We start from the raw sequence: 14,619 nt of genomic DNA, 5'->3' as shown, positions 1-14,619 counted from the left end.
AGTTGTAGATGTTGCTGAGCTACTTGAATATCTGACCTCTACCAGCTCCTGTAACCGAAGTGCATAGACTGATGTAATGTAATCAGACTTTAATGCTATTTTGAGGTACTTAACAGTCTGACAGTCTGCTAGTCTGAAACCTGCTGTGCTGTGATAATCAAGTGCAAATTGCTTTAGTATGAACCAAGCGAGTTCCACTTGAATTCATTTATACCATATTTATCTCATTCATTTTAACACTCCAGTGACAGGTTTAAAATAGAGACAGACACACATACACGAAGAACACTATACAGCTGGGGTCAGGTTATGTCAGGCTACACTCAAATTCTCATCTACATCCTGCAATCTGCATCACCCCCTGATGTGTGCTCACACAGTCTTCTCCTTAATTACATCTGGCCATGTTTCATATGATGAAAAACAATTAAAAATAGGAATTAAAAACCACTGCTTGTTTAAGGAGTGTGTGTGCGTGCGCATGTGCGCGTGTCCGTACACACACCCTCTTTTGAGTTGCTGTGTTAGTCTGAGTGTGACACTAACACCATATGGTGGTTGAGATCATCTATAACAAAGGATGGGACAACAAAGAAAAGCTGCTGGCTTTAAGCAGCTTCTATTTTTGTCCTGCACAATGATACACATAAATTATTTATAGAATGAGGGAAGAAATTAAGTGGAAATAGCATTAGAACTGAAATCAAGACTTAAAGGCACATTTAACCGATGCCCATTTGACTAATACATACTGCATCAAAGAACCCTGATGACTCTTTGAAGTCCACTGCTTTTATCATCAGTCAATATGATGAACAGAAAGCAGGTTCTCTTGGACAGATGGCTGACTGTCTTCATTTCTCTCACACACACACACATACACAAATACAACCCCAACACAGATGCCCACACATACTCATTAGGAGTCATGGCTATAAGCATTAAACATTTAGGCTCTCATTAAACTGGTGATTAGACATAGGAGGTTAGAAAGAGCAAGAGGGTAAGGGGTGGGGGTGGGGGGGTATTGTTTTGGTCTTTTCTTCAGTCTTTTGAATTAAAAAATGAATGTCCTGGTGGGCTGATGCAAAGGCCTATGAAGACCTTTTTCCATGTCTCAATGTTTCTGGCTATGTCTCCATCTCACTCTGTCTCTCACAGATCATGATTGCTCTTAGAACTCACCACAGTTGTACTCTGTTCTTTTGTGCCCACACAGCATGGCAAAGAGAAATGTTTATTTAATAAGCAGGAGAAAGTGCAATTTGATAATCTGTAAAGTATGGTTGTTAATCTTGTGTTTGTTATTTCTGCATACACACCTTTTAACGTCATTTCCTGAAAGACAGAATCAGTCTTTCAGTAAATCATAATGGATTAAATGTCATAACCATGATGGGACCAGATCTGAGTGGGACTCGTACTTAGTGGTAGAACAAGGATGGATGTGCACAAAACTAAGTGAGCATTTGCCCTTATTGGGGTCTTAAAATAATATATTGAAATAAATAATATAATCCCGGTTTATTATGCATTTATTAATCTTGAGCCATATTGTTCAGTAATGAATATGAATGATTAATTAACTACAGTCATTAATATGTCATTACAAGATGCCTAAGACTCTGGATCCATTAGGTGGTCCTGTTTCACGCCAGTTTTACTATATATCTGACAAGTAACACGAAAGGATGCAGGGTCCATTACCTGATGCCAAAGGTTTGTCAACATAAGAGAAAGGGCTCTTTACTCTGGCCCTTTTAACCATAGATCAATGACAGACAGGACGAGCTACAGCTGACCTCTCGGGGCTTCTTCCTCTGCGATCTGAGACACATCATTGCAGGTTCCTAAACATTTTTTTTTTAATATAGAAAACTTGAAGAGTAGGAAATAGGAATAGCTGTTGTGTCCATTTTGTCTTAAGGATTAACTGCTTTTATAGATGGTCTCCAGGGAGAACTAACACCCCAGCCCCCCACAAGATAAGGTACTGAGTTACTGCTAGCTGTGACTGTATAAATTCACAGCTAGCAGGAAGTGTCTTGTATCCATGAGTGTGAACATGTGCATGCAAGTTGAACACAATTCAACACAATGCATTACAAGTCAGTTATGCACAACTAATCATATGTATGTATATTGAAGGGTAGTGTCCTTATGCACTCAGAAATCTAACTTACAAGTTCATGTTTTCAAGTGCATCTACACACATTGTGTGATATGAATGTCCCTCCACACAAGCCCAAACACACATCTGAACCACAGAGCTTGACCTTCTCCCCTGCAAGTTTCCCACAACCACACTTTTGAAAAAATATATCGTTTTTCTTTTACCATCCATGTTAGGGTCCTGTTGTGTCACTGAAGCCGCTGCATGATCAAAATCTGAACCTAGGGCAGCATCCCAGACCCTGTCAGTGCAAACTGGACAGCGGCACATGCAGGTCTTCATCAGTCACTTTGCCAAGCTTCCCCATTCAGCACCACTCTAGCCCTTCCGGCTCAACAGTGCCCTGTGTCCCTCTGTGTGCCTGGGGGTCTCCGAGGACACACTGATCCGCATTCTAACACAGTGAAGAATCTAGGCACCCTTCCTCTTTGCAGATGTTACGGAGCATACCGGATGGCCAGGAGTCTGATTTCACTAACCACCTTACACTACTTGGCATTCTCCTCTCAGCTTTCACAACCACTGGGAGAGTGTTAACAAATGGAAAATCTTAAGAGAATGTGTTTAGATTAGAATATTCTTTCTGATAATAAAAGAATAAAAAACAGACACATGCCAAGGTTTGACAAGATGGATCAAAGACATTTCTTGCATGGCCTATAACTGAGATTCATTGTGGTTAAGTGAAACTTTGTTTTATTACTTAGCCTCCCAAGGTATATTATTATTTTTTTTAATTTTCTCTGGGATGATAATTTGTTGTATCTAAGGAAATTAAAGCCCTCATGAATTCCATGCAAAAGTTAAATCAGACTGGCTCATAAGGATCAGGAATGATTCATTTTATCAAGCTCCCCTGAGTGAGACTCCTGATCAGGTTTCAGCTCAACCCTGTATATGAATGCATTAATAAGGGTATAAAGCAAATAAAATGATCAGCATAACTATTTTGATTAATTTGACAAATATGAGCTGTTGTTTTTAGCTTACCAAATGTAGCATTAGAAAATTCTAAAGTATGCTGCATTACCTAAAAAAGTCCTACTGCCACACCATCTATAAAGACCATGGACAAAGACTGTTGAGTTCAGCACTAATAATGAGCCACAATGAAATGCACTTTATTAATGTACGTATAGGTCAAACCTACTACTTTGGTTGAAGTGAGAAGAAAATCACATTTAACATGCAATGTGTGGAGCAATGCATATAAACAAGTAGAAATGAGAGACTGAAGAGGACAGATCTGCACTGATCTGACAAACGTTTGTCCTGTACCAGTTCTTTATGGGTGAAGTTTCATATGGCTCGATCCAGTCAGGTCATAACCGGATCGTCCATCACTGCCACACCCGCCGACACTGCATCCTCCTGGGATTCGTTGCCTGGCAACATGGGCTGATTGAGTTTGGTTGGATAAAAATGTGGGCACATGCATGTGTGTGTTTATAGGGGAACTGGTATATGAAAGCCGATGAAGGGTTACTGTTGCTGTGTAAACCTAGTGACTGTAAATGTAATATATAAATATTAAATTATATTTCAAATTTTGTTGTTTTGAAATTACTAAACTAAAATTCACTTCTTCCTTGATTCTGAGGTTGTAAACTAAATTAACCACTAGATTGATTAATTAGATGTTCATTGTGAATATAAGCATGCACAAAGGTGTGCATATGGGTGTGTGGGTGTGTGTGTGTAAAGGTCAGTATTTTCTCCCTACTGTGATGTAGTGATGTAAGGCCTATTAACTCTGATCCTCTCTGACAGACACTAAAAGGTTTTCCTGAACTCCCATAGTCTCTGTACCACATAACACACCTGAAGAAGTCATAGATCTGTAGGAGACAACACCTCTCACCTCCTGCCGCTCTCTGTTTCTCTTTTGGTCTCTATCTTTTTCTCTCTCACCCCCCCCCCCCCCCCCCCCCAAATGCACACACACACACACAAACTAAAACATAGTTGCTCCTCTGGCTTGGATTTGTGAGTAGGGAAGGCTCAGGCATTGCATGGTCCAGAGACCTGGACTCATTCATCATTGTAAGGTATCTTGTGTTGCTGTGTTCACCTGCTTTTAGGTCTACTTTAGATAAGCCTAAACTGAAATAATTTGACTTCATCCTTGTTATACTCTCCTTGTCAGCCAGCTCATAAGCAGTTTACCTATCACTACCACTCCTGGAGACCTATCAAGAGTCTATCAACCTGTGTACTACCTTTATCCTTCCAGAGCCTACTTACACGTTTTCTACAGACTTTTCCAAAATTTCAGTTACTCTTGATGTTTTTAACTCACATTAATTTTTTACCCTTGGCTTGAGTTTTCTCTTATCGGTAATCTTTTTGTATTCATATTTGAACCACCTGAGACATCCCATTTTTGTTTGGTTCTGGTGCGTGTTCCATGGTTTACATTGAACATGGAAGGTGTGAATATACAAATTCTGCCCCTTATGCTCTCCTGTTTACTGAGCTATGTTCTTTATGTTCTTTATGATCCTGATCCTGTGGTCATTGGTGTCTTTATTTATTTGCTTTTGTTTATGAGATCATCCACTGTATGACTGGATGATCAATAAGTACGTTTGGCAAGATTTAAAGTTCAAACTTCAAATTGTGAATTTCTTTGAATAAGTTTAAAAACTTAGACAATATTGTGTTGTTTACAAAAATTTATTCATACAAATCTTACAACACTTTTTTAAAATTTTTTTTTTTTACATTTTTGTTGGTGAACTCTTTTGCGGTTCCCGTGTGTTATTATAACCTATTCATCTACACAAGAAATAGATTTGCTTATTTAAGATTCATTTAAAGTAAGGCTTCAGGCGATGTTAAACTTTAAACACACAGCATGAGTTTCAGGAGTGTGAGTGTTCAATGATTTCTACTCAGCTACCAATCACACATGATGTTGTGATGAAGCTTAAACACAACAGGAAATGGCAGAGGAAGTGGAAAAAATTAGGGTGGGACCAGGTGACATTTGAATAAATGTAATGTGATCCAGTGAAATGGAGGGAGTGGGGGGAGTGTGAGCAGGTGATGTGCAGCATTGGAGGGCCACTAACGTGCCATCTGAGATTGGTGGCCATTTTTAAAGTCGAAGCAAAGGCACCCGAGCTGCAGGCTGCCCTCCTGTGTCACAAAGCCTGCAGGAGAACGCATAATTAAACACAGATTGATCTCACGCTCACACCTTCTCTCTCTCACATACTCTGCCACTCTCTCCCACAAATACATACAGGCAGACAGACACATGCGCACACACACCACAGCTGTGTGTTTTAAGATGTTAGGGTCTTTATTTCATTTGTTTATTTGTTTGTTTTTGTTTGTTTATTTATTATATCTGTATATTTGATAGGTTTTCTCTCTCTCACTCACTCTGTGTTTCTTGATATTTGTTACTGAATCAGATATTTTTCTTCCAACTCTTCCTCAGGATTTACTTTATCTTTTCTTAACATACTTTAATCCTCACGTTCATTTGTATCACCTATGACTGAATGAAAGTATGATCCTTCTAATGAACTTCCAGTATCCCAATAATATTCATAACTAAGGAGACAAGAGAGAGGTGCCTAGAACTCCAGGTCGCAAATTACATCCCTCCACAGCATTACCAACTTGACAGACCATAGAAGAAGGAAAATACACAAGTGGGGTGAGCACAGAGAATGTAGATCTCTGGCATTAACAAAGGCAGACTTCAGAGGTAGTTTAATCTGCAATTCGATCCTTATAATTATTATATGGTTTCTTAAGGAAAACGTGTGTGCACACACACAAACACATGTATACACAGACATTCATAGGCTGGAGTCCCAGCCTCATGGATAGAGGAGTGGAAAAAAAGTACAGCTCAGAAGGATGACAGATGAGGAGTTTGGGTAGACTTTTGCAGGAGCAGCAGTGTGGCTAGGCCTCTGTTCTAATGCTCTGACTGTGTACTGGAGGGTGACCCTACTTGATTGTCCACGACGTGGAACCCGAGAAATATTTTGCGACAAACCTGCTGACATGAGATAGACGTCATGGTTGGTGGAGAGTCGAAGAGCGGGGCGGACAGGTGAGGGAAAGGTTTGGCTTGTGAGATTCAAGCGATAGATGACGAGAAAGGAGGGGGAACTTCACGGGAGAAAGAGGGAGGGGCGGAAGGCACCCCTCCGAAAAAAAGGGCTGGACGGCAGCGGTGGAAGGGGACTCACCAGGAGATCGGGAGGGAACTGCCTCAGCCAGTTCCACAAATATGCCTCAAACTCATCCCCATCCGGGAGCTCCCCAATGTCTATGTCTTGTAGAAATTGTGCCAAATCTATGTCTTCAGGGCTGTTGTAAATGAAAAACACTACACTCTTAATTACAAGTTCAGAAGTATCGAAGGAAGGTAAAATTCAATGCAACGAACGTCTTCATGGCAGTTTATTTACTCATGTTCATGTTGGCTGATATATTTAAGTCAAGGTATCCGGAGCAATGCACACTCACTTTCGTAATGTCTAAAAATAAATAGGTAAATATAGACTATTATTTGGTCAAACTAAACGTTTGGTCCACAAAGTAGATCTGTGCGTTTTCAAGTGCTTCAGTACAAAAGAAAAACAGTATTATTATCAAAATATTCATTTTAATTTCTTTACTTCATACATAAATACATGTTTAAAGAACACAGGCGCGATCGACTCATTATCTCAACATTCTGAATGATTTGGGGCTGTACATACAAGATCGTTAGATGTTTGTATTTTAAAAGCGCTACAAATAGGCGAGCCGTCGTCCTTTGGTTCTAAGTCTCTGTCTATACCTTTTGCCAAGGACCGCGGCCAGATACTTCTTCACGGCCATTTGCTTCCGATAACGACTGTAGCTGTCCGTGAAGACCCCGTCCGAGTGGCGCTTGGATAACGGCTCTGTGTCGTCCTCCATTGTGCTTCCTCCTCTGCGCACGAGAGAGAAAACCACGAGCGCGTGGTGTTTAGACCCCTGCTGCGCAAACGCAGGAGTTTAATGCTCTTCATGCAATCTTCTGAAACTCATTCATATCAACATAACGCTTGCTTAAGCTGTTTCTTTCGTGTCTGTCTACCCTAAATGAGAGAAATAACTGAGATGGCAGTTCACTTTCTCGATAGGGTTATGCAGCACTTCTTAACAAAATTAATGATAAAACATATCATACATACTTTCAATGTATTATTCAATGTACTTTTCATTCTATTAGATATATTTGTAGTAGACATATACAGATTATTTAGTCCTTGGGACCACTCACAAACAGGCGACATAAGTAACACGAAACAGAATGGTGAACAAAGAACACGCACTAAATCAGGTATCAAATCATGATATTAAAAAATGGGGCGGTTGTTTTCAGAAAGCGGGGAAGAGAATATGAGTAGAGAGAGAGGGGCGGGTGGGGGGATAGAGAGAGAGAGAGAGAGAGAGCGCTTACCCTACGCGTTTAGCCATCAGAGAATGCAGGTATTTCCGAGCTGATAACTGACCCAGCGCTTTCCTGTAGGCTTTGTTAAACATCCCATCTGCATGCCTTTCCGTTCTGGGGTGACAAAACGCCAAACACAGACATTTTCACACACCCAGCACGGCGGGGCAACATTTCGGACGACAATGTGTCATGCATTGCCCCAAATAGGGCCGAACACAATTTCGAATGTTTCACGCAAGCCTAACAGTTTTCAGGTAATTCGATTCGAAATATACTGTCTAAACTCACTTGCTTTGATCTTTTCATACTAAGTTGATCTATTTTGTTCCCATAAGGATCTGCATATTATGTTCAGCTAATCTTATCTCGACCTACTGCAAACTGTAGGTCTTAAAGAAAGCACAAGACACAGAACATATGCATCACAAAGATGAACGATACATCGACAGAAAGATTCCACACACGGATGAGTGGAAGAATGTCTAGATGACCGAAACAAAGAGGGCATGGAGGGAAGCTTCACCTTTTCTCTGGTGGATAATATAACGTGAAGACATCATCCACGACTGACGGAGAGCCTCGAAGAGCAACCTGGTCACTGTCAAAGGCCAAATCTGGTAACGAATTACCTTCTTCGTCGTAGCCCGCATTCTCCAACCTGAAGTAAAGTAGTCATTAGAGGTTTCTGCGAGTTGTTAACAGATATGTTTCGGCCTTTGATTTTTAGTTTAGAACTTTTGATCATACAGAACTAACCATAACTGACAGTAAAAACTGACTCTCCAATAGAAAAACAAATTAGTTTCGTTTAAAAACCAAGCAAATACAATAAAATATATAAATATAAAAATTTATAAAAATAAATACTATTTATTTCATTAATTACTCTCCAAAAATACTGTAAATAAAAAAGTTTTTCACAAAAGAAAGGTCTTCAAATATGTGTTCGTAAGTACTCCATTATCACGCATTAAAACAACCTGTTCAAATTTCTTACTTTAATTAATTGCACGATATCTTGTTAAATTCTTAGCAATGTTTTGGAAAATAATTTTAATTAATGTGTTATATCATTTAATTATTAATTCCCTTATTTGCTTATACAGTCATCAAGACAAAGGACGGAGCATCACGGACAGGATTAGAAAAAAAAACAAACAAACGTTTTTTTAAATAGAATAGCCTACGCTATTAGTTAATGTCGCTTAATTTTTGCTGCGAGTTCATCGTCACCAGAACGAATGTTTGTGAGCTTACGATAATTAACCATGTCTGTGAAATAATTCTATCTGTGTTTCCATCCTTTCGTTTTTTATCTATCCTGAAACGTAGCCGCCTAGCTGTAGTAAAATTGCAATAGAGTTCACTCGCGGGTCCGGTAGACACGGGTTTCGTACCTGACGTTTGGGTAGGTTATTGGAGAACACACGCTGCAGTGCACAAGGAGCCCGTAGATGAGGAAGGCTAGAGTCGCTTTGCTGCTCGACATAATTCTGCGGGAGAGAGAGATGCCTTACAAACGTTAAACTAAAGTACATGAACTTTTCTGTATCGCACAAACTGAAGTTTGATTTAGAGCTCTTTTTTAAAATTATTTTAAAACTGTATCTGATTAAGAGAAGCGTTCAAAAGTTTAAAACTTAGTTTTTCCATGAAGCTGGAACGCAGCAGGTGTCACGGGTTCCACCACTCACAGAATCATGGAGAAACCAACCTTTCAGAGGATTTCTTTGTTCATTCGAAAGGTAAAAGTCTACAACTTTTCCCAGTAATCAAGCTCCCGATCTTAAAGTACATATAAAAAGTGTAAATATGAACTGAATTATTCAAACGAAACATTCTCCTCAAACTCCTCAGATGCTTCCTATTTAGTATGTCCTTTGAGCTGTTCCATATGAGCTAAGAAGTTAGGCGTAAGTGACATACCTACAGCAGCGGAGGAACTGGATGCAGTCCGGATTGAGGTTGCGATTACAAGGATGAGATACGATCGCGCTCTCTCGCTCTCTCTCTCTCTCTCTCTCTCTCTCTCTCTCTCTCTCTCTCTCGTGCGTGCTTTCAGACCTCTACTGTCCGTCTTTTCCTCTTACGCTAAACTTGACTTAGTCGACTTGGTCGTAGTCTGTCCTTGCGTTTCTGTTCAAAAACAACACAACACACCAAAGTGGTTTTCTTAGATATCCTCGTTGAGAACGCTGTTAGAAGTCGCAAGATCATCTGCCCCCATGTCTTATTCTCGCGGCGGCACCGCGAGTTTTATTCTTCCATCACGAGGCGAGCCCTTTTCACTCTGCACCTTAGGGATGCTGTCGACGTCACTGACCTCTTTCCTGACAGTGGGCAAAACGACGCTCCTTCCCTCGTCACGAACCAGCTCACGTCGTTAAGCTTTACTTGGGGCTCTTCATGCAGAAGAAAGGAAAACGCTCGATTGACACCACAGGTGACAATTTGTCAGCGTAATCTGTTTTACGATTTAGACGGTGAGGTCGCCACGCCTGGACAGTTTTAGATACTTGCCATATGACTCATTCTTAACTTGGCGCCAGGGAATTGCTTGCCTGTCCGATGTAACACTTATATGCCTCTTTCCGGAGCTGTCCCAGTGGCGGGTGCTGAAATCTCCCCACTGACAGTCGCGAAAATGTCGTTCCCCAGTCATTTGAGAATGATACGAATTATTATTCAAATACGTCCTTGATGTTTTTCGCGTTTCATGCATTGTCTTTTTAAAAATCAAAGGCCACATTGCGGGAAAAACGTGGATGACAAAGTGACATTCATCAGACCGCATTTTTCAGACGTTTCCGGTTTTATATATATGTATATTTATTAGTTTTTCATTTTGTTGTATTAATTAGGTCGTACTTTTTGTTTTCTTATCTAGCCTGAATCATTATGCTCAAACAAATAAAGAAATCAAAGAAAATTGTAACAAATAAAGGAAAAAAGTAAAAAACAGCATTTTAGCAGGCGAAAAGATTTAATTCAAATTCTGCGCATGTCCGGCACTCGCCCTGAGACTTCTGTGAATGAATTATCCAGGTCTGGGTGATCGTTCGTCATGTGGTTAATATTTAGGAATACTTTTTCTGAGACACAAGGAGCTGAAAGTTCTAGTAACAAATCCAAAAACGATCGTTTCGTATCCTTCATAAAGGAACCTCAAATTACTAGACAACTTGCGCCATCATGTGTTTTAGACTAACAAATACATTATATTACTGCAGAGATTTATTTATGGGGTTTTTTGTTTGTTTGTTTTTTCCCGTGACAGTGGCATATGGTACGTATGGTGCCCCTCGACATTAAGAACCCAGAGAGAGCGTTATTAATGACAATCGGAACATTGTAAATTTCTCTTCGTTAGCTGTCTAACGTCTAACGATTTAAACATATTGTAATATCACGATGTCTTCTCCAGGAGGCTTGCCGTAAGGTCTCGTTCTGGCTGTGTTCCTGCAGAACGTTGTACGCACACACACACACTTCCCCGAAACAAAACCACACCGGCAAATAACCTAAATCTAATACTGCAAGTACTGCCAATATCCGGCCGGCAAAGTGACCCCAAAGCGGTAAGTGGCACAGAATCCTGTCATGCATCTGATAAGTCTAAACTTACACCATAATTTTTATTACTTTTTTTTAACACAAAAGGATGTTTACAACAGAGACCTCTCAGAGAGTTTGTAGATGCAACCTGAAATTAGAATTTCAGGAATATGAGCTATTTAGGTCATTAATGAGTAGTAATACACTATATTGAGTTATGTTATGAAAGAATAGTATTCTCTCTCTCTCTCTCTCTCTCTCTCTCTCTCTCTCTCTCTCTCTCTCTCTTTCTCTCTCTCTCTCTCTCTCTCTCTCTCTCTCTCTCTCTCTCTCTCTCTCTCACACACACACACACACACACACACACACACACACACACACACACAGAAGGGCAGAGTTCAGCATGCACCTTTTCTGAAGAGAAAGTGGTGACACTTTACTGAAGTTCACTGCTTAAACGGTTACATGACGCCTATAAGCCATTCATGTCAACTTACTTAAACGTACATAAAATGTAGAAATGCTTATTGCAACAAGCACCTGCTGTCACCAAAGCTTTTAGTAACTTTTATGTCAAGTTGACTTAACTATATCAAGTGACACAGACTTTTGGCAACATTAAAATGTGGCATAACACTGGATGGCGACAACTGATTTTTTAATTTTTTTTTGGTATGACAGGATGACATAATGCTGGTGATATAATACAGCTTGATAAGTGAGGCAGCTAGAAAAATGGAAAAAAAAGTGAGGATTTAAAAAGTGCTCTGTATTGTAACAATGACATGAAAACCTGTTGTGTAACAGCTATTTAAATGAACAGACATTACCCTGTAATGACATATTTCTGTGTATTTTACTTGGCCATTAACACAAACAGTAGCAGCTGGTCTGTAACTCTAAACTTAACAAATCTTATTAAATACATTTGAATTAAGTGTCTATAAAAACATTGCATGATTGTATTTTCAGTTGTGGTATAAAATATTTATAACACTAAACTTGTATAACTTGTTTTTATTAGAGGGAATAGATTATGCTAACTAAAGTTGCCAGTAAGGTTAAATCGGATAGTTCCATTTGGCAGTTTATAAAGCTTTTATAAATCCTTCTGCAATGCCATACTAATTTAATTTAAGTAAAGCGAGTTCCATTGGCTGTTTATGATTTTTATGAATCCTTATGCCTTGCCATGACACTGCAATAACAGGTATGTATATTTTCTCTAGTCCCTAAGTAAAGTGGACTCCATTTGGCCATTTATGAGATTTTCCTGAATCCTTATGCAATCACATGACACTGTAATAACAAAGTTATGTAGATTTTCTCTATCCCTTAAAGGAGCAATACATGATAAGCTTGGAGTCAAACTTTAATTCAGGCTGAGTTTTAAAATATTGTTCATTATGTCACATTAAATTTACTGATGTGAATGATATGCTCTAATTAGCTAAAAGTAATAGGCAGTTATTAAGTATGTCATCTTGAAACTATGGTTAAGATGCTTCATGTAAAGTCACTTAGCTAGCTTGCTAATGTTAAATGTTAGATATTTGATATCAGCGACAGTGGTAGCTTAGTGGTTAAGGCACTTAAATTGGAAGGTTGCTGGTTCAAGCCCCACCACTGCCAATATTGGGCCCCTGAGTAAGGCCCTTAACCCTCAAGTTATACTCAGTCATACTTGTAAGTTACTTTGGATTAATGCATCAGGTAAACAAAATTTTCATGTTGATGCACTATTCTGGCCAAATATTCCCCTTATGCGACCAGAGTTATTTTTGTGGTATACTGCATCCCAGCATGCAATGATGAAGGAAAATCATTCACAAATGGGAAGAACCTTCATATTTCATGTGACTTTGTTTGCGGTATACAGAATAGTTCAGCAAATTCTTTTTTCTTCCAGGTCAGAATTAAGGCAATATTAAACCACAAGAATGAAAATAGGATAGTATGCTGTTGTATCGATTACTAATTTTAGAATGATCAATCTGTTAACAGCTTGCTAGCTAACTTGGGTAATGTTAGGTAATGCTAAATGCAATTAGCATGTATGCTAGCACCAACATATTACATATTTTACAGCATATGTACATATTTGAAAAGGGAAACAGTATTACATTTGGGTCATGCACAAATATTCATGCATCTGATGCATAAAAGTAAATTAGCTAAACATAAAAGAAATAAGGAAAAATTTTAGATTAGTTAGCTAACTAGATACCGCTTGAAATGATCAAAGTCTATTAGCTAAATGCCTAACTAGCTAATGTGTTTCAAAGAAATATTGATATTCACATTTTTAGATGTTGTTATTAACAGCTGACGTGTAGATTGTTTCATTATTCCTTACTGAGGAGTGACTGGTAAAATATTGGTCAATCATTAACTTATAGCTAGGTAAAAACTAACAAAAACATTGCCCATGGCTTGGTAACATTGTTGCTTGACTTGTAGATTCAACATATCAACCACTTTGTTCAGTAAACATCGATTTTTGTTTACTTGAAAGGTTGACAGAGAACAGTTGTTCTCATTCACCTAGTATAACATTTTAAATCAATGGGTAAAAATTGCAAACAAAAAAAAGTTAGGGGGCAATTGTTTCCATGTCTTACATTGTGCCAGCATATCTTTCTTCATTCCCCAAGGATTTCTAAATAGTGAGTTAAATGTCAAAAACAATGTCAAATATCAAAATGTACAAAACTTTGCTAAAATATGCAAAAACAGCAGTTTTTTTGTGTCATTACAACAGTACATGAGATACTCCAGAGCATCTTTTTGAAGTCCTCACATTTGTTTAATTTTACCAAAAGCTTCATTTGGCAAGCTGAGCATATCGGTATTATATCACCCTGACAAAAAAACCCAAAAAACAGAGTCAGTTGTCATAATGTGCTGAGTTATTACGCTTGTATCATTTTACATAGTTCTTATGTCAGCAAAATTCATATTAAAGTTGACAATCATTTTAAGATGTTTAAGCAGATTATGAAGGTCTTATGTAGGTGTCATGTAGCTTTCTAATCAGTGCCCTTCAGTAAAGTGGTACTGAGAATGTTAAGTGAATGTTAAAGTGAATGTTGAGAGCAGAAAAGGACTGCTGTTCTCTCCTAGTGGGATCCTCGGGGACCCACAGGTATGGAGAACTAGGACAGAAGCTGTCCTTGCAATGTGCACAAAAGACAAAGTTAAATTATCCAAATCATTTTTAAGATAGCCTTCATGTGGTATGACATAGCAGTCAATGTGTCATGTACATGCAATCAAATCACAGTAGTGCTGAATGCAGATATAATACAAGGAAAGGAGAATGAGGTTTTATGGCTTGACTCTTTGTCAGCAAACAAAGTACCTTCTCCATAAACACAAGTACACATACACACACACACGCACACAGAAATACAGAGAGAACAGCATGCACTTTTGAATG

The 14,619-nt window shown here is 38.8% G+C and overlaps 1 protein-coding gene across 5 annotated transcripts; it reads right to left on the bottom strand.

The window, feature by feature from the left end:
- Positions 1-4,898: 4,898 nt before the first annotated feature.
- adcyap1a (adenylate cyclase activating polypeptide 1a) lies at positions 4,899-9,997 on the bottom strand. Of its 5 annotated transcripts, XM_027013136.2 has the most exons (8): positions 9,949-9,997; positions 9,552-9,761; positions 9,023-9,118; positions 8,149-8,283; positions 7,632-7,736; positions 6,984-7,118; positions 6,388-6,508; positions 4,899-5,328 (listed from the first exon to the last, which is right to left on the bottom strand). In XM_027013136.2, exons 3-8 carry the CDS (start codon positions 9,112-9,114, stop codon positions 5,320-5,322), a joined length of 597 nt encoding a protein of 198 aa, XP_026868937.1. In that variant the 5' UTR covers positions 9,115-9,118; positions 9,552-9,761; positions 9,949-9,997; the 3' UTR covers positions 4,899-5,319. The 5 variants fall into 5 exon arrangements, with proteins under 5 accessions (XP_026868937.1, XP_026868938.1, XP_026868939.1 ...); XM_027013137.2 differs by lacking the exon at positions 9,949-9,997 and having other exon boundaries at positions 9,556-9,886; XM_027013138.2 differs by lacking the exons at positions 9,552-9,761; positions 9,949-9,997 and adding an exon at positions 9,340-9,510.
- Between the last annotated feature and the right edge of the window lie 4,622 nt (positions 9,998-14,619).

This window comes from Electrophorus electricus, chromosome 19 (assembly GCF_013358815.1).
Source record: "Electrophorus electricus isolate fEleEle1 chromosome 19, fEleEle1.pri, whole genome shotgun sequence".
In the NCBI taxonomy this organism is placed as follows: Eukaryota; Metazoa; Chordata; class Actinopteri; order Gymnotiformes; family Gymnotidae; genus Electrophorus; species Electrophorus electricus.
Note: the sequence above shows the minus strand (reverse complement) of the source record. Positions and strands in the feature narration are given on the sequence as shown.